Here is a 27505-nt window from a genome sequence, read left to right as displayed (position 1 = left end):
ATGGGCGATGGGGGCGCCGAGTGCGACCGCGGCACCTCACGCCGGGAGTCGCGGAGCAGGCGCGGCGGGGACCGCGGCGGAGCGGAGGACTCGAGTGCTGATGCCTGCGGCCGCAGCCCAAAGGAGACTGCCGGGACCTCCGCCTCCAGCCCCGCGGGCTCCAGGGAGAGCGGCGCCGACAGCGACGGGCAGCCGGGGCTCGGAGAGGCAGACCACTGCCGCCGCATCCTGGTGCGAGGTAAGAGGACAGCTCGAAGCCCTGGCCCACCGGACGCCCCTCCCATCCCCTACTGGCGCCTCCGACCTTCCTGCACCCTCCACCTCCCAATTCATATATTCATTCAGACAGTCATCATTCAGTCATTCATTCAGCAAACATTGTTTTGAGCGTCTATTGTGTGCTGGACAGCGAGCTGAGTGCAGGGGACAAAGCGGCGCCCGTTACCGAAGAAATCCCCATTTCACTGCCTTAACGATTCTCAGCTTCCCAGGCCCATCCGGGCGGGTTACTGTGGCGGGGGCGGAGTTGCGAGTGCGGGATGCAGAGAGCCGAGTCCCCGCCCCGCGGCCCTCGCGGCGGGTGCGGAGAAAAGCGTCACGAGCGCGCCGCGGGGTCAGGACAAGGAGGCACCAGCGTCCGGAACCGCGGGAGGAAGAGGCCAGGCTCCGCTCAGCAGCTGGGGCGCTCCCCGACCCCTGCCCAGCCCTGTTTCCCGTTCCCAGCCACGCAGACGCACCGGGCTGCTCCCGGGAGAGGGTGCCGGGACGCGGAGGGCGGCGTGCGCCCCGCTCGCCCGCCTGGGCGTCGCTTTCTCGGTTCCCACTTCCTCGCGGCGCCTGGGTGCAGCCGGCTCTCGGCGCGGCCTTTTCCCGGCCGGGCCTTTTGCGTTTCTCCCGTTCTCCCTCACCCTTCGCCCTCCTCTCTTCTTTCCTGGCCATTTCTCTCCGCCGAGCTCGCATTCCCTTCCTGCAAGCGTCCGAGTGCCCAGCTCTGCCTGGCTTCCTCGCCGCGAGGCTGAGGCTACCCCGGCCCCCAAAGACAGCCTCACGCGAAGCTCTAGGCTCGCCTTTAGCCGGACCCGGGCCTGGCCTAGCGAGATGGGAGAAGAAAGGGAATCCCGGAGTCTTGCCTTCAGCCCGTCCCTAGGCCGTGGTCGGAGCCTGAGGTCTGTTCCCCCATCATCCCGGAGTCCCATGACCGGGAGACCCAGCGCCTAGAAGAGGCCACTCGAGAGTAACGGCTGCCCCGGCCTCCTCCTCCAACTCGCTCCCGGCTTCCTCCCGCTGCTTTTTTCTTGCCCCTTTTTTTTGAGCACCTCTCCTGCAAGCCTAAGGGCCTAGAAAGAAATCAGCCAGAGCTGATTTCCTCGGCCACCGCCTAGGGAAGGGAAACCAGCCTGACTGACACTGGCTCGAGCTCGCTCCAGCGCTAGGACCCCGAGTTTGTCTGATCTGGGCTGGGCTGTGTGGGAGCTACCCACACGCAGACTGGGACACCTTGGCCTGGTCGGGCACAGCCGCTGGGTTTGGGTGGCTCTGGGCAAAGGGGCTAAGGTAGAGCATGGAGGCGGCCCAATGTGAAGTTGACTGATGACCATCTTGGACACAGACTCAGGGACCCTGGTCTTCAGAAAACACAGGAAACTCCAGGCCAGGTATGGTCACCCAGCACTGTTCTGGGTCAGGCTTGGGTCAAAGGACGGTATGGGGAGGTGGTCAAAGGACAGGGTATGGGGAGGTGGTCCCCACCCAACAGGGATTCCAACAGGTATGTGGACCTGTTTGGCACCTGGGATTAAATTAAATCTCACTCCATAGACTGTGGGATGTCCTGGGTACAAGGTGTTAGCAGCCAGCTTGGAGTTCCATTAAGGAAATCTGCAGGGCTTCCAGAAACAGAGAAATCAGCCCCTTAAGCCCACACTCCCAAATTTAGGACCTCAAGTCCCTGCAGGACACTCACCACCTCACACTCCATCTGTGGGTAGTCATTTCCTTCTGCCTGGACAATTGTGAGTTCTGTGTCCACCTACCATCCCTTCTGCTCTACTAACTCCACATGTAGATCGAATAGATTTTGTGTATAGATGTCAGTCAAATAAATCCTAGGTAAAAAAATAATAATAATAACTCCTAGGTGTAGACTCACAAAAGGTAGGAGTAAAAAATTACCCTGCAAGAGACCACCCACTCTAGGAGCAATCCACAGCCAGGAAGAGATGGACCCCCTACTGTATGTGGGGCAGCTTGTGTGCATTGGCAGGTGTACTTTTACAAATGCGTGTAGGCAATACAGCAGTGCCATTACACTTATACAGTATAATGGAAATAGAGCACAGAGGAGGTATTTATGCACCTAAAAGAAATAAAAGGTAAACAGGGCCCTCCTAAATCCCTCTGTCCTTTCCATTTAATGACAAGGAGGTTATTACAGGCCTGAGATACCAGGGACATCATTTACCGCTAATCCCTCCTAGCCAGGGTCACCTGTGTCACTCCAGCCCCACTGGGCCCAGGGCAGAGGCTCTGACAGATGAAAGTCCCTGCACTGGTGAAGGGAAGTCTGCAGCGTCTTGGCCCCTGGCTGAATGTCCCTCCAGTATGCTCTAAGCGAAGAGTACCTTTTACCCTTGACTTCCAAGGACACATCCTCCCAAAGTACCCTTGGAGGAAACCATAAAAAGGGGGGAGGTAGGCGGTTAGCATCTCAGCTGTCAGGTTGCTGGTGGGGTGAAGATTCTGGGAAAGAGCCCCACTCTCTCTGGGTCTTTCTTTCTGTCTCTTTTCCACTCAGCACTTGCTCCCTTGAGGGCTCTACCCCAGGGTAGCAGATCTGCTGGGGGAGTCCCAAGGTGCAGGGGAAGAAGAGGAAAGCCTGGTGCTGGAATTAAGCGAAGTTGGTTTGCAATACAGGCCTTACTACAGCCCTTTGAACTTGAACCTGTGTCTTTGCCTCTCCATGCCCCAGTTTCCTCATCTGTACAAAGAAAGCATAGTGCTTCCCTACAAGGGCTATGCTAAGGGTCAGAGATGGTGTCTATAAAACTGCAACCAACCGACAGGATCTCCATAAATATTCCATTGAATGAAAGGGGAGAGAACTCAGGAGACTCAAACTGCTTCAGGCGGTGGGCCTACTTCCTCAGAGGCCTCCCCAACTGCACCCCCTGGGCCCAGAGGCTGTGTTAAGTGTTGGGAGGTGAACGGCCAAGGGGTCAAGGACCGGCTAATGAAAGGAGGCCCAGTGCCACCTTGCAGACCACGCAGTGCGGCCCCCCGCATCCCCTTTGAGGAACCCTCGCTCCACCAATCACTCACGTTTCCCTGCCTCTGCAAAATGTGGGTCAGGGAGCCAGGGAGGCTGACCTTGCTGCATCCCCTGCCTCAAAATGGAGGCTGCTTCGTGCCACACATGGGCACAAACAAGGCCACTGGGATGACGGACATACACACAACAGGCACCCCACACACCCCACCGGGGACACAGCTAGGCTCCCACAGGGACTTTAGAGCTGCCTAGGCTGCCCCACACCTCTGCTTGCACAGCCCGTTGACTGATGAGGGGAAGGGGTGGGAGATCCTTTTGTTTTATGTTTGGAAAGGACAAGAAGGGGTGGGAGATCCTTTTGTTTTATGTTTGGAAAGGACAAGGCGCGGGCAGGAAGCAGATGGAAGGAGAGCCATGGCTCTAAGTTAGCTGCAGCCTTGGGTGCTATGGCTCTTTCGGTTGAGCCGGGATCCCTGCAATCAGAAGAGGTGGGACAACTCTCCCCCCAAAACTCCCAAACCCCACAGTCTACGCACACTCAGATGCACCTACGTGATTCGCAAGTTAATCGAGAGTCGAATTCAACAACCCCTCTGGATAGAGCCGGAAATGGCTGCCTGCCAGCGTCACCCCACCCAGCAGATGTTAGGAACAATGCCTAGCGCTGGTCCCAGCTCACCCAAAGCGTCCCTCTGACCTGCCAGTCTCAAAACCCCAGTCGGGCCTCACCAACTCCGTGCTGCCACCTTGGCCTGAGTGGAGCAGGATTTAGAGGCTGCCGGCCGGGCACTCCCGCACCTTGAGGCCTGCGGCACTCCGGGCCCGGCTCAGCACCCCTCTGTCTGGGAGCAGGGAGACAGGAAAACTGTGGAATCCTTTGACTGAGTGAATGGCTACCCCCTCACCCCATAGCACCAACACCCACTAGCGGAAATGCTTTCATCTGGGAGCCTGATGTATGTGACCAGTGGCTGGGGATGTGGGAGGACACAGGAAGCCCAGGGCCTCTGGCTGTGGCTGAACAATTCCCTCTGTGGATGTGGGTTTGAGGCAGGGGGGTCATTGAATTTAGCCCCCTGAGAATCTGAGTGCAGTGATGGACCCGCGCTGCAGAAATGCATGGGTCGAAACACAGCACAATGGTGTACACCAGGCAGGGCACTGGATGGATGCTGCAGACATGTCTGAGGACGCTGGTTAAGGGGCCAAGCCTTCCGGGGCTTGAGCTAGCATCGACCCATGGGAACAGACAACCCCCTTCTGCATCCAAGTCTGGGCTCAGCGTTGACCAGCGTCGCCTCCCTTTCTACTTGAATTTACAGCAGCCCCTGGACCTAGGAGGACTCCGCCCAGACCTATCAGTCCTCCCCCGGCAGGTTGTGGCAGCTCTACAAGGGCACACCTGCCATCCTCCTGATGGGGTGTTTTGGCAGTGGAGTCGGTGAGGCAGGGTGTTGTATTGGAAGGAGCACTGGATTGCGAGTCCCAGCGCCTGGGCCCTCCAGACAACGGACCTCGGGACTATAGCCTCAGTATAAGTCTGCTAAGAGAGGAGATAACCCAGGATCAGCCCGCCAGGCAGTGGTTAAAAGGTTTAAATGATTCATTGCATTTTGGGGTTTTTGGTTTTAGTTTTAGTTTGGGGGCTTGTGGCAGGTATTAGGTTTCTTTTATATTTTCCTGGGATTGTTTTTGTTTTATGTTTATGCCTTGTTTTTGGCAGAAGGACCCACATTCTCGGGCGGGTCTGTGCTGGGCCCTTTCATTTTTGCTCTTTATTTTTCTCCTTTATATCCATGCCCCCACCCCACCCCCAACACACACAAGCAGAAGCAGACCTGCAGCCAAATGCATCGTCTTGTTGGTGTGTCTTGCGTGCACCGTTTCATTTTCAGGGAACTGTGCAGGGCGTTTGGCGGCTCCTTGTGTTCTCAGCTCTTGCTGCCGCCCTGGGTGGTCTCTTGAACTCGGGTGCCGGTGGACCCGCTGCTGCATCCCGCGCGCGCGCGCGCGCGCGCGCTCGCACACACACGCACACCTGAAAGGTCTGAGCTCCCAGGTGGCCCACAAGTGACCCAGCCGGGCAGGGAGGCTGGGACTGCATGTGGGTACTCGGAACTGGAGGGGAGGGAACAGACTGCGGCAGCGTGTGTCCCTGGGCCTTTGTACGGTGACACCAAACTGATTGGGTCTCCAAACACTGTGCACCCCCCGTGGCGACAGAGGGCTTCTAAGGCTCCTGTTGGCCCTACGCTCTTTCCTCAATTATGCCGGACTCAAGTCTGGGGCCGTAGTAAACAACCCAAGCTCCCTCTCAGTTCGCAGTTTCTTTGATTTGTACTTTAAGTGGGCGTGGGGCCGGCGGGGGCGGTATAGAGAAAAGCATGTGAATTTTGCCTTTTATTTCCTGTTTGCTTAATATAAACTAAAGATCGGCTTGACTCTCCTCGGAAAGCGGGTAGCGGATTGCTCTCCGTGCATCCGCGGAGTTGCGTACCCCAGTTTGAACATCTCTGACAGAAGACGCCGAGGCAGAGTAGGCCTGCCCAGGGATCCCCGGGACCAGGGGTGGTCAGTGCGCTTGGTTTGCCCCCCACCCCGCGCCCATCCAGGAGGGAGGTTTGAGGGTCTCGGCTAGGGGTGCCGGGGTGGCAGTGGACACTACGGAAAGAGGTGGCAGTGCCAGGACCGAATCTGGCCTACAAAGCCGGGGAGTGGGCGGACCCGGAAAAGCCAGGGCTTCGAGCGCGGCAGGGGGATGGGGGCGACCGTGGGATGCTGCTTGCCACCCCTCCCCCCAAGGCCTAGTAAAATCCCCCGAACCAACTCTCCCACGTTCTCCCATGATCTTGCCCTTTGCTTGCTAGTTGATTCATTCCACAAACATTAATGAGTACCTACTACGTGCCAGACCGACCCGGTGGGGCTGCTGGTGCTCAGCTTACCAACCGAGAGACTGCCTCGCAAGCGGGGACTTGCCGGGGTCCTGACCCGCCCCGGCGGCGGGGCCCGGGTGGCGAGGGAGCGATGCCGGCGCTAAACTCAAGGGAAGCGGGCGCCGGAGCCCGGTTCCCTTGATGCCCCGCGGGGACCACGTAGGAGGTAGTCACCGCACTCGCCAAACCCACGCGATCTCCCCAGACGCGTTCCGTACACATACAGTAGGCACTCAGTAAATATTTGCCGAACGAATGAGAGGAGGCGAACCCATCCACATCTCGTGTTTCACGAGGTAGGAGGCCGCAACGCCCCTCCCTGGGAAGAACATCTGTTGTGAAATGACCTCCTTATTTTTTTGACGTTACAAAGTCGTTCCTTACATGAAATGGTGATGATGCCAGAGCACAGAATAACTGTTAAAATATAAAGTTGACGACGCCATATTTCTGTAATTTCGTGCAATCCTCAACTTGGGAACCACTGAAATACAAAACCTGAAAAAGTTCAAATATGGTTTGTTTTACTGGTTCCTTGGATCCCCAGGGCCGGGGAGGCCCCCTAGAGGAGCAGGAGGCCGAGGGACGCACAGGGCCAAAAGGGCGGTAGTGAGTCTCCCGGCTCTCTGCAGTTGCTTAGGGTGAGGTTCCACCCGCAAAGCCAACCAGGTAAATAACTAGATAAATCCGCGCTCCTCCTCCCCGCGCAATTCACACGGCCCCAGTTCTCTGTTGGAGCTTGAAATAACCGGGTATTTAAAGTCACGGTTTGTTCTTGTGTTTTGCTTGTCCCGCCGCCCACGGCGGAGCTGCGGGGAGCCAGGGCGCGGCGGGTGGAGGACCCCCCGCGAGGAATGTAAAGGCCACGCTCACGATGTAGACAGGAAGATAGAGAAATTAAATTCAAAAAGTAATACGTGCTCAAGGTAAAAACAAACAAACCGAAGTGGGAGAAGCCAGCATACCCAGTTTCAGGTGTGTTTCAGGAGATTTCCTCGCTCTCCTATACAGACAGTAGCGAAAGCGGAATCATATTACATAAGCTGTCTTGCGATTTACCATTTAAAAAAAATTCAGTCCGCAGGGATCATCTCTTTGGCCCGTTTCACACAGTTCCGTGACTGTACAGTACTCCTCTGGTGGGGGAATGCGGGATTCTCCTATCCTCTGGGAGGATGTTCCTGTTATTTTTCCCTGGTACAGGGAAGCATTGTTTGTAACTGTGAAAAAGTAGAACCAACCTAAATATCCATCAACAAGGGACTGGTTAAATTAAATTTTATTATATCTGCTTAATGCAGTACTATGCAGTGGTTAGAGCACTTCCAGATACAAAGATTTTTTGTTTGTTTGCGGTACGTGGGCCTCTCACTGTTGTGGTCTCTCCCGTTGCGAAGCACAGGCTCCGGACGCGCAGGCTCAGCGGCCATAGCTCACGGGCCTAGCCGCTCCGCGGCATGTGAGATCCTCCCAGACCGGGGCACGGTGTCCCCTGCATCGGCAGGCGGACTCTCAACCACTGCGCCACCAGGGAAGCCCTAGATACAAAGATATTTATTAAATAAAGTTTATCAAATAAAAAAGTAGTTTACAAAAAATCTTACTTTTGTAATATACAACTTACATATTTATTATTTTTCAATTACTAGGGAAGGTTTGGGAGATTGCAAAATGAGCTCTCGATGCCCGGGTCTTTGTGCCCTTGAGTGTTTCCAAAGGATAAAGTCCTAGCAGTGGAATTGCTGCTTCAAAAGGTTTACACGCACTAAAAAAAATTTTAATGTGTTTCCTTTAATTTTAAAATAGTAACTATTTCATTTGATTCAAATATCAAAAAGTTGTTTTAAGCACACAGTGAATAATCTCTCTCCCATGCGTGTGCCCCATCCTTCAGTTCCCACCCGGCTCAAAGGCAGCCATTATTTACTGCTTTCCACTATGTTCTTCGAAATAATTTCTATGCTTATGCAAGTCAGTGCAGCTATATTACCTTTTTTCCTTTTGTTTTTTACTCATATGGTGACATCTCTATATATTTTATTGCACCTTGTTATTTTCACTTACCAGTGTATCTTGGAATGTTAAGAACTTCTTGTTAGTTTTTTTACAGATGCATAGTATTCCATTTATAGAGACTGGATGGACCATAATGTATATTATATAACCCGTGCCCTAATGGCAGACATTTAGCTTTTTCTTATCTTCTGTTATTATATACAATGCTGCAATAAATCAGCTTGTTCCTTGGTCATTTCCACATGTGTGAGTATATCTGTTAGAGAAGTTCCTGAAAGTAGGTTACTGGGTCAAAGAGTATCTGTATTTGTAATTTGAAAGACAGTGCCCAGGAGCCCTCCATAAGATGGTACCCACTCACTGCCCAGCAATGCCTGAAAGTGCTTGCATCCCCAAATCTTGCTATCACAGTTCACACTTTGTATCTCGATAGATGTTAAGTTGTTCTTCCAGGGGAAAAAAATGTTTAGCAATTTATACCCCCGCCTTTGCCCTTTCCCCATATTGGACATTGTATATCTTACATACCTTTGCTAAGAGGTACCTCACCGACATTTTAATTTTTATTTCTTTGATTATTAATGAAGTTGAGCATTTTTTCATTTTTATTGGCCAGTTGTATTTCTTCTGCTATCTATTAATTCATTTCATTTGACCATTTTAATTTTCAAATATTCCTTTCCTTACTGGTTTGTAGAAATTCTGTATTATGGATGGTAGCTCATTGCTTTCAATATATGTTGCAATTGTTTTTTTAGTTTATAAATTGTTCTCTAATTTTGTTTCTGATGTCTTGTTGCTGAAATACAAAATATCTTTCTAATTACAAAACCAATCTGTGCTGTTTTGCTGTATCATGTAAAAATGGAAAGTTCTTCATTTCCTCCACATAATACACTTCTACTCCCGATATGCAATCTCCCAAACTTTCCCTAGTAATTGGAAAACATAAATATGTAAATTATATATTATAAAAGTGAGAGTTTTGGCAAACTGCTTTTCTTCATTTAATAAACATTCATTTAATAAATATCTTTCTGTCTAGAACTGCCTCATTATTTTTAACAGCTGCATAATACTACATTATGCAGATATAATAAACTTTTATTTAACCAGTCCCTTGTTGATGGATATTTACATTGGTTCTAGTTTTTCACACTTACAAACAATGCTTCAGTGAACACCTTTGTATCCTAATTTGAACAGATTTTTTTAAAGTCTCATGAGACAATGTGAAAAATATGTAAACAGGTGAGACATTTTATTATATTAAGAAATGGTTGTTAATGTTTCTAATTGTGACAATAGTATTGTGATTGCTTTTTTAAAGGAGTCTTTAGAGATATGTATAAAAATGTTTCTGGATGAAATGATATGATGTCTGGGACTTGCTTAAAATTACAGGGATATAGAAGGAATGGGACTATTCCTGAGTTTATAATTGTTGAAGTTGAGGGATAGGTATATCAGAATTCATTATACTATTCTCTCTCATTTTGTATGTTTGAAATTTCTCATAATAAAAATTTTAAAATTATAAACATCATTTCACATATGTCTGGTATGCATATAATTACAGGATAAAGTCCTAGAAGTGAAATTTTAAAATACAAGTATATATGCTTAAAACTGTGATTGTTATTTCTAAATGCCAAAAATGTACGAATTTATACTCGCAGAAATTGTATATAAATGTGCCATTTCTCCACATCCTCCCAACCCAGGATATACTCAATCTTTCAGAGTAAAATCTTTTCAAGTGAAAAAAAATCTTATTTTATTTGGCGTTTTTAATTACTAGTGAGGTTAAACATATTTTCATATACTTATTTTTCATTTTTATTTCCTCTTCTGTGACTTTTTCATTCATATACTTAGCCATTTCTCTATTGGTTTGCTCATTGTTTTCTTATAGTAGTAAACATTATGCATATTTATATATCAATATATGTTATATAAATATACTTATGTAAACATATAACATATATGTAGCATATGTAAACATACAAACATATACATATTTTAAAATATTTTATAAAAGGGAAATGATCCCTTTTTCTGTGACGTGTTGCAAACATCCCCAGATCTTTTTCTTTTTCTTTTTCTTTTTTTTTTGACTTTGCTGTGAGTTGGGGGGTTTTCTGAACTCAAATTTAAACTTTAATCACATCTAATGGTCATTTCCTTTCGGGCTTCTACATTTTAGTTCTCAACTAGAAAATTCTTCTCCAACAAAAGGCAACAATATTATATATATTATATATAATGTATATGTTATATATATTTATAATACAATACTCTTAAATTTTGTTACAAAAAATTCAGTATACATTACAATTTTTTGAGTTTATAATTTATCTTTTATTTTTCTTTCTAATGTCTCTTCATTTTTGAAGTATAAAATATCCAGTTTTTTAATTTTTGGTTTTATATTGGAGTATAGTTGATTAACAATGTGTTAGTTTCAGGTGTTCAGCAAAGTGATTCAGTTATACACATACACGTATCTATTCTTCTTCAAATTATTTTCCCCTTTAGGTTGTTACATAATATTGAGCAGATATTAGGGAGTTTGGGATTGACATGTACACACTGCTATATTTAAAATGGAGAACCAACAAGGACCTACTGTATAGCACAGGGAACTCTGCTCAGTATTGTGTAAAAGATCCTTTTAATTACAAACCCAATCCATGCTGAAATCATGTGAAAGTTGAAAAATTTTCATTTGCCTCACACGATACACTTCCTTCCACTCCCAAGACGTAACCTCCCAAACTTTCCCTAGTAATTGAAAAACATAAATATGTAAGTTATATATTACAAAAGTGGGATATTTTTGCACACTGCTAAAATAGTCTCTTCACAGACTGTGATAGTCTTGGCAACAAACCAAATAATAAAGAAGTGCATAAAGTAAGATGGGAGAGGGGCTTCCCTGGTGGCGCAGTGGTTGAGAGTCCGCCTGCCGATGAGGGGACACGGGTTCGTGCCCCGGTCCGGGAAGATACCACATGCCGCGGAGCGGCTGGGCCTGTGAGCCACGGCCGCTGAGCCTGCGCGTCCGGAGCCATCTGCAACGGGAGAGGCCACACCAGTGAGAGGCCCGCGTACCAAAAAAAAAAAAAAAGTAAGATGGGAGAAATCTTCTCTCCCAGACCAGCTCCCACTCCACAGAGCCAACAGAAAAGAGAGGTGTTCAACCTGCCAGACTTAATTCTATGTAGGTACAAGCACGCACACACACAAAGTTTAGTTTTACCTTTTGTTCTTTATAAAACTGGGTTTGTACACATGTACTTGTTGTTTTCACGTAGCAGGAGTTAATGGACATCCGTTCAGGTCAGTGTATGAAGATGTACCTCATTCTTGTTAATGTCTACATAACAGCCAAAGGCATGACTATACTGTGACTTTATCAACAGTATTCCTGTTGATAAACATTCAGCTTTTTCCTTTTTTTTTTTTTTTTTGTCCTCTTACAAACTGCTACAAACAGTGAGTCCATCTTTATGAAAGTATACCAATATTTCTCAGGGGTAGAAACCTCTATAAAATTTCTGAAACAAAGGAACTATGCATTTTTTAATTTAGCTAGGCATTGTGAAATGACCCTCCAAGAAAAGCTTATTTTGTATTAATTTGTATTCTCACCAATAGAGCTTGAAAAAACCTATTTTCCCTCACCTTTGCCAGCACAACTTTCCCAGCCTGATAAATAAAATATGGCATCTGAAAAAAAAATTATCTCATTGCTGTTCTAACTTTCATTTTCTCTAAGTCCCCCTGAGCTTGAGTATGTTTTCATATATTTTAGCCATTAGTATTTCTTCTCCTCTGAATAACCCTTTCGTTTAATTTGTTAAGTTTCCCACTGGACTGCTTGACTTTATTTATTAGACTATAGAGGCTGTGTGTGTACTAGACATTAAGACTGTTATGCATGTATCATTAACATTTTCTCCCAATCCGTCACTTGTCTTTTAACTGTCTCTCATCCTGCAGAAGCTTTTATTTCTAGGTACTCAAATCTGCCATTTATTTTTTAAAATTCTTCAGAGTTTTTATTCCATTTTTAGAGCTTTGTTTTTTACATCTAAAGTTTTAATCCATCTTGTGTATATTTTTGCATGCAGTGTGAGATAAATTACTTTATTCCAGATAAGGAGCTAATCGTCCAAAAGCCAGGTCTTTAATAATCTCGTCTTTCCTCCAACTAACTTGAAATATCTTTATAATATACCAATTCCTCATACAGGCACGCATTTACTTCATAACTCTTGTATCATCATCATGCCATTTTAGTTGCTGTAGGTATGTAATATATTTTGCTGTAATGGTAATACAAGTATTCTCTCCTCATTCTTTACATTTTTTCTCAACTATTCTTCCATTTTTAGTTTTCCCAATAAACTTGAGAATGAATTTTTTATAAGGAATTTTTATAGGGATCACATTATGTTTGTTAAGGCAGGAAGGACCTTGTCACACTTAAAAATCAGCACAGGACTTCCCTGGTGGCAGAGTGGTTAAGAATCCCCCTGCTGGGGACATGGGTTCGATCCCTGGTCTGGGAAGGTCCCACATGCCACAGAGCAACTAAGCCCATGTGCCACAACTACTGAGCCTGTGCTCTAGAGCCCGTGAGCCACAACTAGTGAGCCCGTGTGCCACAACTACTGGAACCCATGCACCTAGAGCCTGTGCTCCGCAACAAGAGAAGCCACTGCAATGAGAAGCCCGCGCTTCTCAAAGAGTAGCCCCGCTCCTTGCAAAGAGAGAAAGCTCGTGCACATCAACGAAGACCCAATGCAGCCAAAAAAAAAAAAATCAGCATGTTAACAGCTTATCATGCAAAGGAACTACCTGGGTGATACCTGGATGAAGTCGGGTAGGACTTTGAGGGGGTCTATTGGGAGAGGTAGGTGGAGAGGGTAATTTTTGGTCCTGGAGGTCAAGAGCATTAGCTATCTGTTATCAAGCAGGGGTCATCACCTCTCCCATGGCAAAAGCTCTTTGGATGGAACTCACTCTCCCCTCTACCCCTAGGGCTCACCTCTCTTTGAGGAGATCTGAAAGACAGCAAAACTCAGCCTTCATTCCAGTTAGACTTACGCAATTCACCCTAACAAGACCCTACCCACAAAGAGGCTCTGCAGTTAAGCTGCCCCTCCTTCCCGGTGCTTCCCCCGCAACCCCACCTAGAAAAGGAACAATTCCGGAAAGGGGGCTCTGTCAGTAGGATGGACTAGATTTTGCTGCAGAGACAACCCAAAACTTCAGAGGTTTAGCAAAACACAAGTATATTTTTAACTCACTTGATAAGTCCATCACAAGTGGGCAGGGGCTGGTCTTGGTACTCAGAAACCCAAGCTTCAGCTTGGCTCCTGCCTCTATGACTACCACAGTAGGGCGAAGGCGGTGTGGCAAATCACGAGCCAGCTTTTGACGTGTTCTCCTGGAAGTGCCTGCATCCTTTCCTCTTGACTAAAACAAATTATATGGCCACATCTGATTGCAAAGGGCAGAAAATCAGTGCGACCCTACCATGTGCCTGGAAGGAGTTGAAAACACTGGTGAACAGCATTCATGGCTTATACATTAACTTGACTTTGATGAGTGGCCTTCTCTGCCACTCCTGGCTAAAATAGCAAATACAAAAACACACACTATGACTCATTTTTTTTTTTTGTCTGCCTCGGGTCTTCGTTGCTGCACTCGTGTTTTCTCTAGTTGTGGTGAGCGGGGGCTACTCTTCATTGCAGTGCTCAGGCTCTAGGCGCACGTGCTTCGGTAGTTGCAGCACACAGGCTCAGTAGTTGTGGCTCGCAAGCTCTATAGCACAGGCTCAGTAGTTGTGGCGCACCGGCTTATTTGCTCCGCGACATTTGGGATCTTTCCCGACCAGGGATCAAACCCACATCCCCTGCATTGGCAGGTGGATTCTTAACCACTGCGCCACCAGGGAAGTCCCACACACTATGACTCTTGTATGTTAGCTATTTGGAGAGGGTCAGTAATATCCCCTTATCTTGTTTTATTTTCTTCACAGCATTTATCAGTACCTTTCATATTCGTTTTTAAATTTATTATCTGTCTTTCTCCCTTACACAAGGTCTACGGGAACAGGGACCTTGTCAATTTTGCTCATTTCTATATACTCAGACCTGAGAATACTATTTGGCACATAGTAGGCACTTATTAAATTTATGTTGAATGGTTGAATAGACACAGTTGTTTTATTTACATAAATGGGGTAGTACTACTTACTTTCTTTCACTTAATGTCAGTTCATATAGATATTGCCTCATTCTTTTAAATTGCTACATGGCATTTTATAAAATATGAATGGTATAAATGTACCACAGTTTGTTCAGCCATTTCCCTTACAGGGAACACTCAGGATGCTTTCGAACTTTCAACATTTTGAACAATGCTTCAGCAAACATTCTTATATATACCTTGGAGCACGTGAGCCTGTGCTTTTCTGGATAAATACCTACTAAAATAAAATTGCTGGGGCAGTAGCTGTGTGCATCTTTAAACTTGACAAATGCAGCCTTAAACGTTGTGACAATTTATGGTTCTACCAGCAGTGAATGGGAGTGTGGATTCCCCAACAGCGCATCATTGCTTTCCAATCTTAAGGGAGATAAATGGTTATCCATTGTTGCTTGAACTTGCATTATCCTGATTACTGTGAAGCTGTGCTCATTTTTTCATATATTTATTGGCCATTTGGATATCTTTTCTGTGAATGGCTCACATAAATTACTTGACCATTTTTTTCTGTTAGACTATTGCCCTTTTTAAAAAAATTGTGTATTCATAATTGCATTTTATATATCTGGATGTTATTTCTTTGCCTTTTAAAAAAAGATTTTCTTCAATTCTGTCTTTCATATTTTATCTTGGTTTTGGTGCCTTTGTCATACAAAAGTTTTTAGCTTTAATGTAGTCAAATACATCCTTTATTTTTCCGTTACAGTCCAGGTTTGCATTTTGCTTGGAAAGCTCTTCCCAAGCTTAGGATTCTAAAAATAGCCTCCTATATTTTCTTTTAATCCCTTTATCATATTATAGTCTATGATTTGCTCTCTAATCCATTTGAAACATTGTTCTTTATGGCGTGAGATGTGAAGTTAACTTGATTTTATTCCAAATGGATAATTTATGGTCATCAATCTACTTAACCCCACTGATAGACTAGACCAACCTGTCCCCATATAGAATGTTCCCTTTATCATAAACTCTGTCACTATATGTACATGGCTCTATTGTGTATTCCTTATTCCATTTTGTTTCCCAATATTCAGTTATTTGAATACCAACTTTACCATTTCTATTATGTCCATGTTTCATTTATTTACTTAATATTTTAGCATAATATATTTTAAAATGAAATACCTACTTTAGCTTCATGCTAAGCATATAAAATCATAGATTTAAATTTTTTCTAGTAAACCCTAAAATAAGTGCATATCTTTTGAAATGACAAAGGTTTATTTATGTACCATTTTAAATCATCTTACAAACCACAAGTGAAATACAAAGGCATTTGGGGAAACACTGTTGTATTCTTTCCACTAACGGATTTGTCAGTTTCTATGACAAAACATCATTCTATCTTCATGGCATGTTTTGTTGTTGTTGTTGTTAATGTTTTATTTTGAAATAGCTGGAGAATCACAAGAAGTTGCAAAAATGGTAGGGAAATCCCATGTATCTACAACCTAGCTTCTCACAATGGTCACATCCTATATAACTATAATAATGCTCAAAATCTGGAAATTGACATTAGTACAATGTAATTAACTAGACCACTGACCTTCTTCAGATTTCACCCATGTTTTGCATGCACTTTTTTCTTTGTATATAGTACTATGATACTTTATCACAGTTATAGATCCATATAACCACCACCCCAATAAAGATACAGAACTGTTCTGTCACCACCAAGAAACCCCTATATAGTCACAGCCTCCCTTCCCTAACCCCTGGCAAGCACAGATCTGTCCTCCACTTCTGGAACTTTGTCATTTTGATAATGTAATATAAATGGAATCATACAGTACATAATCTGAAGGACTGCCTTGGCTTTTTTCACTCAGTATAATTTCCCTGGAGATGTATCCAATTTGTTGTGTCTATCAATAGTGATTGTGGTACCACGGTTTGTTTATCCATTCACCTGTTGAGGGACATCTGGATTGTTTCCATTTGGGAGCTACCACAAATAACGCTACTATGAACATCTCCGTGTAGATTTTGATGTGAACTTAAGATTTCGTTTCTCTGGGATAAATGCCCAGGAATGAGGTCACGGGGTGGTTAATATAGGTTAAACTACCAGGTCAGTTTCCAGAGTGGCTGCACCATTTTACATTCCCACCAGCAAGGAATGAGAGATCTAGTTTCTTGGCATCCTCACCAGCCTTTTGGCACCCTTTTTTTTTTTTTTAAATTGAGATGCATTTCACATAACATAAAACTTGACTTTTTTTTGGCTGTGTTGGGTCTTCGTTGCTGCATGCAGGCTTTCTCCCGTTGCGGCGAGCGGGGGCTACTCTTCGCTGCGGTGTGTGGACTTCTCATTGCAGTGGCTTCTCTTGTTGCAGAGCACGGGCTCTAGGCACGCGGGCTTCAGTAGTTGTGGCGCACGGGCTTCAGTGGTTGTGGTGCACGGGCTTAGTTGCTCCGTGGCATGTGGGATCTTCCCAGACCAGGGCTCGAACCCCTGTCTCCTGCACTGGCAGGCAGATTCTCAACCACTGCGCCACCAGGGAAGCCCCTCAGTCTTTTAATTTTTGCTACTCTGATACGTATTTCTCCTGGTTTTCATTTGTTTTCCCCTAATGGCTAGTGATGTTGAACATTCTTTCATGTGCTGATTTGTAGGGCCTGTTTGGATATCTTGGGACCAGTCTGAGGTGCCTTTGTTCCATGTTCCTGCCTCTCCTGGCCCTGAGGAGGAGGGCTGCCCTTGTCTGCTCCCAGAGGCAGGAATGCTCCTCTTAGCTCCTCTACAAAGAGGAAAAGAGGGGGCGCTATATGGTTTGACCTCAGTGGTCAGGAGCACAGGCTCAAAGCTTCAGGTGGGCTCCAGGAGGCTTACCTGGAAGAGGATATGAAGCTTCCAGCACCACGTATGACACCCCTCACCCTGTCTCCTGTTCACACCACCCCCCAAGACACTTTTAATAAAATCAGTGCCTGTGGAGCTGGGCTCACTTGAGTGTTGTGAGGAAAGTTCTGAGACTGTTTCACAGTTGTAGACAGTATAACCTATGCAAAGGGGACCCAGTCACAATGGGATCACAAATATTATGCCACTATTTTAAAATGTGGAAAGTATCAGGGTGAGGGGAAGCTTGAGTTGTCCCCAAAGGCCTATGGTTCTACCAAGCCTCCAAGAGCAGGGCGCCCTTCCGTGTGCTGCTCTCTGCCCAGCGCCCTGGCAAGACTAGCCCAGTGGTGGGGGAGGGCAGCCTCTGGGCCATGACTCTGTCCCCGACCCAGGCTCACCTTCTCCCCGAAGGTTGACTGAGAACACGAAGGTGCTCGAACCTCTGAGATCGGGGGCAGGACCTTCGAGCTAGGAGCCCATGAAGAGCTGAAGTGCACCCTGGAGGAGTGAACATTAACTGGCCCTAGCAGGAGGCAGGAAGAACCGGCCTCATAAAATACACAGAGGGACTTGGAGGGAGAGGTCTCAGTTCACCCTCTAGGTTCACAGTTCACAGTCTCTAGGTTCACCCTCTAGAGTAGGGATTCTAAAAGTAGGCTTTACAGTCCTGTGGCTTAGAAGGAGCCTCTTAACAAGCAGCACATCCCAAATGCAATTCCTTTCCTACATCTTCCAGGGCAATGATGAACGTGTTCAGAAGATTCCATTTTCTACCCATGACCAAAGTTTTCTTCACTATAACCTATCAATTGAATCACTAAGGATTACTAAAAGAGGGTATTCATCAAGTAAAATGAGGGTGTTTCTAGACCTTATTAAACACTGTCAGTATGAACTTGGGTAAGTGACTTAAAATTTGTTCCTCCATTTCCCCGTCTGTAAAGTGGGGATAATAACAGTTCCAACTTCACTGAGACATGGGCAAAGTTTAAGTGCTTAAAACGGTGCCTGGCCCAGAGCAAGCATTGCAGAGATGTCAGCTATTATTATGAGCGGCCACAGCCACTAACGCTTCTGACCGCATTGCAAACTTCCACTGTGCATGCCCCCTGGAGATGGGCAGAGTTCCTGCAATCTTGGAGGTTGGCTTTGTTACCTGTGCTTGGTAACAAGTGCTGCCTTGAGTTGGTAAGTTTCCCAGTGACACTCACCTTCCTATGTAACAGCAAATTACTCTTAGTTTAGCTTTATCGTTATTAACAGCACGTGCTGGGAGAGGTTTGGTAAATCCTACAGAATATGTTGCTGCATATTTCCACACTTTAATTTTTGACATAAAACTTTTCTAATAACTAGATTTCAAGCCATCAGTGTATGTGGTTCAAACGTGGATCGTCTTTGCCCCTATACTGAAAGCTGATGTGTATATATATATATATATATATATATATATATATATAAAACCCCCCACCCCAAGAAATTTTACTTTTGCTGAGTTCTTTCAGTGGGACTGTATGGTGAATGTGGGCTACAGATTTTTCAACCTTTCCTAAGTAGGCTCCAAAATATTAGAAACCCGGGCTTCCCTGGTGGCGCAGTGGTTGAGAGTCCGCCTGCCGATGCAGAGGGCACGGATTCATGCCCCGGTCCGGGAAGATCCCACGTGCCGCGGAGCAGCTGGGCCCGTGAGCCATGGCCGCTGAGCCTGCGCGTCCGGAGCCTGTGCTTCGCAACGGGAGAGACCACAACAGTGAGAGGCCCGCGTACCGCAAAAATAAATAAATAAATAAATAAAAAATATTAGAAACTCCATGCATGGAGGGCATCGGACCAGGGCCCAGGAGGGTGGCCCTGCTGAACAGAACTAGGCACACGAGGAGTGGCAGAAGTTCCCCCTCTCAAAGGCACCCCAGAAGCTTGATACAGTGGCAATGGTCCTCGGGCTCCTCTTGGGGATCCCAGCTCTACCCCACACCAGCAAGCCTCTTCATGGACCCCAGGAGGGTCTGTGGACAGAGACTGCACCCATACACACTAGACACACACACACACACACACACACACACACACACACACACAGGGCTTAAGACCTGGCTCTGGACATTTCCTCTGGTAAGCCTTACCTGATTGATCATATCCAATTCTAACCCATCTTTTCCTCTGCACTTGAGGACTTGGTATTTCTCTTTCCACTTGTTTCTTATTCTGCTAAGGGAAGACAATCCTGACTGGGTCAGACTGAGTCCTTTCTGACCAGGCTATGATGATAGACCTGACATTTGTGCTGAGGCCCATTTGCATACATACATTAGATACAACATACTGCATTGGGTGATTAAGGAGGTAAGGCCCAGAGAGGGTAAACAACTTGTCAGAGGTCACACAGCCAGACCCAGACATGAGGAGCTCCCCATCAGATCATGCTGCCTCTCATTAAGTTGCTCATTGGTGGCTTAAATCCTTAACTAGTGAACTAACTTGCCTCTTTTCATGACCCCTGCAGACGCCAAAGGAACCATCCGGGAAATTGTCCTGCCCAAGGGCCTGGACCTGGACCGGCCCAAGCGGAGCCGCACATCCTTCACAGCTGAGCAGCTGTACCGCCTGGAGATGGAGTTCCAGCGCTGCCAGTATGTGGTGGGCCGTGAGCGCACTGAGCTGGCCCGTCAGCTGAACCTCTCGGAGACCCAGGTAAAAGGGCAGGGCCAGGCCACTCCATCCCTGCCCTGGCAGCCCGGGGAAGTCCTTGGGGTGTGAGGCCTGTGGGCTGCTGCTCGGAGACCCAGCTTTGGAGTTCAGACATGTACTAGGGAAGGGCTTAAAGTTATAGATAAACCAGAGAAAATAAATATAGTGCTGACAAGAGAAAGTTGGTATATGCCAACAGGGTGTGGGTGAGGGAGTCGGGGTGGGGGGGGGGCTTCTGAATGTATCAGGGACTACTTCCAGTGGAGTATGGGAATAGGAGGAAGGGTCATTCAAGTTACAGGGGGGTGTCTGTTGGTGCAGGAGGGAGCCTGCAGGAAGGCATGGTGAGGGGTGGGCTTGCTGGGAGCAAAGATTCATCAGCGAGATGAGGCATTACAAAATTGGTCTGGGGACCTCTCATTTCCCCATTCTGGGCCTTTTCCCATCCTCCCTTCATCCCAGTGTGCCTCTAAACCTCCTGTTGGAGAGAAGGGGTCTGAATGCCCCCTTCACCCAGGAAGGGCTTATCACATAGCACTGAGCACCTACTCTGTGTGAATGGAGGTATTTCAAGCTGGTAATAGAGCTAAATAATAATAATAGTAATAGTACTACTAAGAGTATTGGGTTGGCCAATAAGTTCGTTCGGTTTTTCCATAACATCTTAGGGAAAAACCTGGACGAAAGTTTCGGCCAACCCAAAAATACTTCCCCAGCACTTACTGTGCTAAGGCACTGTTCTAAGTTAGTTGTTAGTTTACTAATCCCTCCCAACAACCCTATGATGTAGCTACCAATATTATCCCATTTTACAGATCAGGAGAGGTTCTGCCCAAGGTCATACAACCACTAAGTTCCAGAAGTAAGATTTAGACAAGCAGCCCGGCCTCTTTATGCTGCCTGTAAACTGGGTAAGCACCCTGGAGCTTGTCAAAACAGACTTAGACACTCTAAGTCCAGCTATAGGTAAACAGCGAGGGAGGTCAGTCAATAAATGTATGGAAAGGGCCAAACCAGGACACATGAAGGGAAGGGGAGAGGAGAAGGAAGCAGACAGTCTGGGGAAAGCTGCCAGAGGATCTGTGAGGCTCTCCGAGCACCGCCCGCTGCCGCCCTGGCCCTGGCCTTGGTACCGCCGTCCCGCGGCAGTGAGGTCAGGATCATGGGCAGCTGGGAGCAGCTGCTGTCCTGCAGGCCGGGGCATCTCCGCCTGGACTGTTTTCCTCCACCTGCCCCTGTAGAGCCCCAAACAACCCGGCAAATGACCTGGGGCAGCTGGGCCCTCCGTCCAGCTGAGTCACTGGGGCTGGAAACCAGGCTGTGTTCAGGGGGCCTGCAGTGGCCAGGCGGGGCCAGAGCTCCGGGTGGGGAGTCAGGGAGACCCCCTCAGACCCTGAGGTCTAGGCACAGAGTCACCCCTCCTCTTTGCCCTAATTTCCCTCTGCGTTGCCTAGCTTTACCCCCAAACCACCCCCTGAAACTTTCTTTCCAAGGGCACCTCAGATGCCCAGGCCAGAAGCTCCTTCTCAGTGCTCATCCTTCCCCTGCCCTGCCTGCAGTACAGGCTACATTTATCTGCCCTTGAAGGTCAAGGCCAAGCCCCTTCTCCCCCAGGAAGCCTTCCCTAAGGCTTCTTGACTTTGCTGCAAGACCTATTCCACATGGCTTGACCTGTAAAAGTGTGGGGTGTGTGTGTGTGTGTGTGTGTGTGTGTGTGTGTGTGATGCGGTGGGCACCAACCAGTATGCACTTCCCAAAAGCAAGAATGTATTTGAAAGCCACATCTGCTCTTCAGGCCTCCCTGGGGAGCCCAGCACACAGCTGGGCACCCAGTGGGCCCTCAGTGAATCCTCGACTAACTGATTATTGCTTACCACCCTCCTTCTTCTTTCCCCAGTCCTGGGGTTTTGCAGATAATTTACAGTGTAACTAACACTTACTGAGAGCTTCTGTGCACCAAGCACTGTGCTAAGTGCTAGATGTGTTCTAACTGGTTTAGTCTTCACCACAGCCTCGTGGGATAGGTGTGCAGTTTTTCTTCTGACACCACTTCCCACATTAAATATGTGGTGTTCTCCCACACCAAGAGCAACCAATTCTCCAATACCAGCTGGGTTTTCAGCAGTGCAACTCCATTCAGTTCTGACCCTAATTCCTGGAGTTAACACAGACACTACAGGTTAAGGGCTCAGCCTCATGGGACAGCCCCACATCAGATGCCAGTAGCAAGTCCCAGGGCCACCCATACTTCTGACTAGCTACAAATAGGGGGGTTCCCACATCCCCCTCCTTAGGCTTGATAATTTCCTAGAATGACTCACAGAACTCAGGAAAACACTTTTCACTGTATTTACTTTTACGGATTGATTATAAAGAATACAACTCAGAAATAGGCAGATGGAAGAGATGCATAGAGCCAGGTAGAGTGGGGAGAGTTCATGGAGCGATCCTCATTGTTCAAGAGACTTTATAACCCAGTCTCCAGCCCCCTCCGCTCCCTGGAGGGGTGGGGCTGGAAGTTCCAACCCTCTAGTCACAGGTCTGGTCTTTCTGCGACCAACCCCCATTCTGAAACTAGGGGTCCACCCTGAGTCACCTCATTAGCATAAACTCAGGTGTGCTCAGAAGGAACTGGTTATGGATGACAAAAAGCTCTGGGCCAAGAACCAGATACAAAGACCAGGTGTATTTTTTCAGTACACCAGAATGGCTCTTTATTATTTTTACATTAAAGAGAAGGAAACTGAGGCACACAGAAATTAAATCACATGCTCAAAATGTAAAGCAGGCACATTCATTAGCTCTTCTAATCTTTATAAAAAGATGACTTTCAGGGCTTCCCTGGTGGTCCAGTGATTAAGACCCCGCACTTCCGGGCTTCCCTGGTGGCGCAGCGGTTGAGGGTCCGCCTGCCGATGCAGGTGACGCGGGTTCGTGCCCCGGTCTGGGAAGATCCCACATGCCGTGGAGCGGCTGGGCCCGTGAGCCATGGCCGCTGAGCCTGCGTATCTAGAGCCTGTGCTCCGCAACGGGAGAGGCCACAGCAGCGAGAACCCCGCGAAACGCAAAAAAAAAAAAAAAAAAGACTCTGCACTTCCAATGCAGGGGGTGCAGGGAACTAAGATCCCACATGCCACGTGGCATGGCCAAAAAATTTTAAAAAAAAAAGATGACTTTATGGGTAATATTATCCCCATTTCAGAAAGCTGAGCCTCAGAGAGGCTAATTAACTTGCCCAAGTTTATATGGCTAGAATTTTGTGGAATTCTCAGTATATTCACCCATACTTTGGGGTGAATATATTATTGAATGCCTGCTATGTACCAGGTGCTGTTCTAGGCATGCCCTCCCCTCTCTGTTACACCCAGAGCTGCAGCAGGACTGGACGGGTAGGAGATCACTGGTGAAATCTTCCCTCATCATTGGTGGCACCCCTGTTACTGCCACTCCCTTTGTACCTACTTGCCCTCCGTTTGCTGGGAGTGGTCAGTGCCACTCTCCACTACATCCTCAGTTTCCTGAGGCAAGGAGCCATGACTTCGAGTCTGTCCTCTCCCTCTAGTTCAGAAGTAGGAACAGAGAAAGTGAGCGATAAACAATACCTCACACTGAGTGTGGGCCAGGCTAAGCACTCTACAGGGATTTCCTATTTGATCCCTGCCACAGCGCAGGTTTTTTGTTTTGTTTTGTTTTTGGCTGCGTTGGGTCTTCATTGCTGCACAGCTCTTCTTTGCGGTGCGCGGACTTCTCATTGTGGTGGCTTCTCTTGTTGTAGAACACGGGCTCTAAGCGCACAGGCTTCAGTAGGTTGTGGCTCACGGGCTCAGTATTTGTGGCTCGCAGGCTCTAGAGCGCAGGCTCAGTAGTTGTGGCACACGGGCTTAGTTGCTCCGCGGCATGTGGGATCTTCCCAGTCCGGGGCTCGAACCTGTGTCCCCTGCATTGGCAGGCGGATTCTTAACCACTGTGCCACCAGGGAAGTCCAGCCCAGGTATTTTTATCCTCATTATAGAGATGAGAAACTGAGACTCAGGGGTTCTTGGGGGTGGTGCCTGGCCTGAGGTAGGCGCTAGCCTGGCCGAGAACCCAGGAGGCTTCCCAGCAGGGGAAAGGATTGCAGTGACACGCAGAGCCACGGTCTCCACGGATCTGGTGGGGCCACTTCCTGGAGCAATCAAATTCCAGAGTGACTAATAGTCACTTCCTTCAGCCAGACTTAGTTGAATCTTCCTCGGCCATCCCTTACCCATAACACCTTCAAATGTCACCTCTTCAGAGGTGCTGTGTTTGCCACCCCACTGATAAGATAGTCACCTCCCCGCCTCTCCCCTCCTTATTGTGCCTCCAAAGGGCCAGCCCACAAACTGTTATCTGTGCATGCCAAGTTAAGTACAGAAATGGAGAATAAGTGTTTAGAAATACACATAGCAATTTTTCTAGTAACTCATTTTAATTGTATTTTACAAAAGTATTGGTCCACGACAGATTGGAAACTTAAATAAAAAGTGGTTCCTCACCACGAACAATTTGAGAGACACTGCTCAAAGCACTTATTGCCACCCGACAGCCACGCCTGTTTGTTTTTATTGATTGTTTATCTTCTATCTCCCTCTCCCGTGTGTCCACTCCACACGGCAAGGATTTGCTCTGCTTCGTGCACTGCTGATTCCGCCCGCCTAGAACAGTGCCTGGCACAGAGTGGGCACTCAATACCTATCTGCTGAATGATGAGTGAGTGAGTGAATGCAGCAATCAACCTCAAGTAGATCCCGTAACTCCCTGGTCACTTTCAGTTATTGAAACTCAATCCAATCCCGTTTAAAACACCCAACTCACATCTGTTTCAAATCTTTTCTTCCCTCCCCCTTCACCCACTCAGAACAGGCCTGACTCACTGCTGGAGGGACCTGCAGGGGAAGAGCCCCTCCCATCACAGCCGCTAGAAGGGAGTGTGCTCTGTCTGAGCCACCTGTCACCCTCGCCCACCAGCAACCTCCCCCAGGGTAGGAGGGCAAGGAGAGTGGCACCTTCTGGCCTGAGGAGCCTCATGGCTGGAGGTCTTTGCTAGAGGGGCAGTTGCTCCCACAGGTGGCATGTTAGGCATGGCCCCAGGCAGCCTTAGCTCTGCGCTCACCCTGCCCAGGCCAGCCTCCTCCTCTCCACCTCTCCTTCACCCGGGACTACATGAGTTGCAGCTTCCCTTATGTCCTCCGAGGTTGGAGGGAAACAGCGGGTCTCCCCATGCTTTTCTTTCTGGGCCCTCCACTCCGTGGTCCCTCCTGGTCCTGCTGGCACAGACTACCCAGCCAGCTGCCAGCCTGTGGGCCAGAGGCAGGACCAGCCTCTGTGCTCCTGGGGACACGGGTCTGGGTGCTGCAGTGATTGACATGTTTTCCAGCTGAGGAGCAACTGTCAGTCTCTCCTTCTCTCAGGCATTTCCAGGCCCTGCAAGTGATTCAGGACCCAAAACCTGCTTCCTGGGGGGAGCACCCTGTCCTTCCCAGAGAAGGGAGAAAATCCCATCACTGTCAGGGGGCCCGCAGAACTGACCACTGAGCTCCTCCCCAACCCCCAGCCTTCCTTTCCCTCTACAGACTAGGATGGGGTTGGAGTGCTGGGTGCTGGGTGCTGGGTGCCGGGTGCCGGGTGCTGGCAGAGGGCAAGTTCTCCTCCTCTCAAAGGCCTTGAAAAAGGTCTCTGCCCTTTGGTTGGTGGCTCCATTTAGGATGTCCCCAGCTTTGGGTGTGTGGCTGTTGGAAGTGTCCCTCACCATCCTGACACATCTTCTTAACACTTGGTATCATGTTGAGAAGCCCTTATAGGTGATGGGGTGGGAGGGACCTCCTGAGAGTTTCAAACAGGGGGATGGCCAGATGGGCTAGGGGCTCCCTTCAGAGGCAGCATGGGGGCTGAGACAGGAGGAGGGGGGTGGCTAAGAGTGGAAGGAGTGTGGGCCAAGAGGGGAACTCATCTGTGCCCTCCCACCTCCAGCCTCCAGCTGCCAATCCACCCCTCCATCCTAGGGTCAGCGTAGCAGTGGAGGGGTGCCCATGATTTGGGGGGCCAGTGTCTCTTATCAGTTCCCCCAGTCAGCCTGATTGTGGGAAGATCTTAATGACAGTCTGATTACTCTTCCTTCCTCTCTCACTGCACCCCTGCTCCCCCCTCCCCTGCCCCTTCCTTTGCTCGCCCCCACCCCCACCCGCCGCCGCCACTTTGCTCTGCCTGTCCCCTCTCCCTCGCTGACACCCCTCCCCTTGCTCCACCCCAAGGTGAAGGTCTGGTTCCAGAACCGCCGCACCAAGCAGAAGAAAGACCAGAGCAGAGACCTGGAGAAGCGGGCGTCCTCCTCGGCCTCCAAGGCCTTCGCCACCCCCGACATCCTGCGGCTGCTGGAGCAGGGCCGGCTGCTGTCCCCGCCCAGCGCCCCTAGCCTTCTGACGCTGACCCCCGGCCCGCCGCGCCTGCCTGCCAGCCACAGGGGCGCCTCCTTGGGTGACCCCAGGAACTCGTCCCCGCACCTCACCCCGCTGACCTCAGCCTCAGCGTCGCCCCCGCTGCCGCCCCATCCGCCAGCCCTCTGCTTCTGCACCGCCCCGCTCCTGGACCTGCCTGCTGGCTACGAACTGGGCTCCTCGGCCTTCGAGCCCTACAGCCGGCTGGACGGGAGGGTAGGCAGCCCCGGCGGCGGCAAGAAGGCCAGCGCTTAAGTCTCCACCCCCCGTGTGACACTGGGTCCCCAAGCACAGCACCACCCTGGCCTCCTGGGCCCAGAGACGAGAAGGGGCAGCCACACACCCTGCCCCGCCCACCCTGCAGCTCAGAGACTCTCCAGTGGATGACGTTGGTACCGCAGCTTGTGTGTGTGAGTGCAGTGTGTGTGCGTGTGCCTCTAACTGAAATAAAAGGAAAACAATGATAAGAAGGGAAACGGAGTCCCCACAGCACTGCCACTGCTCCTCAATCCCCTCTCCCGCTCCTCACTGGGAAGGAAAATGGGCTACAGCCAGGGGGACCTCTGATGGGAGAGGCGGAAGCTGGGGCCACGTTCGCAACTGCGGGGGATAGGGGTACCCACCTGACTCCCGCTGCCTGTTAGAGCTCCCACCGGGTGTTACAAGTCCCATGGTACCACCAACGATGCTTTCGTTGGTAAGCATTGCCCTCTGCAAGCTTCTCTTTCAAACGTGTACTCGAGAGGGGGGATGTCAAGGCCTTGGAGAGGGTGACTAATGAAGGGTGACACCAGGATCCAGAGAGCTGGAGAGAGGACATCACAGGTAAACCCAGGCATGACCGCACAATGCTTTAGAGGACCCACCCATTACAAACAAACACCCCAATTTGAAGCACTTTTTAAAATGTTTTCTTGCTTAAAGAAGACACTTTTATTTAACTTTTTATTTTGCAATAACTGTAGACTTATAGGGAGTTGCAAAGATAGTGCAGAGAAATCTGAGTATCCTTCAC

At 48.5% G+C, this 27505-nt stretch overlaps 1 protein-coding gene across 1 annotated transcript; it reads left to right on the top strand.

The window, feature by feature from the left end:
* Positions 1–26745, top strand: VAX2 (ventral anterior homeobox 2). The gene is made up of 3 exons (XM_029231428.1): positions 1–238; positions 19851–20038; positions 26308–26745. The coding sequence occupies exons 1-3, from the start codon at positions 1–3 to the stop codon at positions 26743–26745; spliced, it is 864 nt and encodes a 287-aa protein (XP_029087261.1).
* Positions 26746–27505: the final 760 nt, after the last annotated feature.

Source organism: Monodon monoceros, unplaced genomic scaffold (assembly GCF_005190385.1).
Source record: "Monodon monoceros isolate NGI ecotype Baffin Bay Population unplaced genomic scaffold, NGI_Narwhal_1 Super_Scaffold_19, whole genome shotgun sequence".
NCBI lineage: Eukaryota > Metazoa > Chordata > Mammalia > Artiodactyla > Monodontidae > Monodon > Monodon monoceros.
Note: the sequence above shows the minus strand (reverse complement) of the source record. Positions and strands in the feature narration are given on the sequence as shown.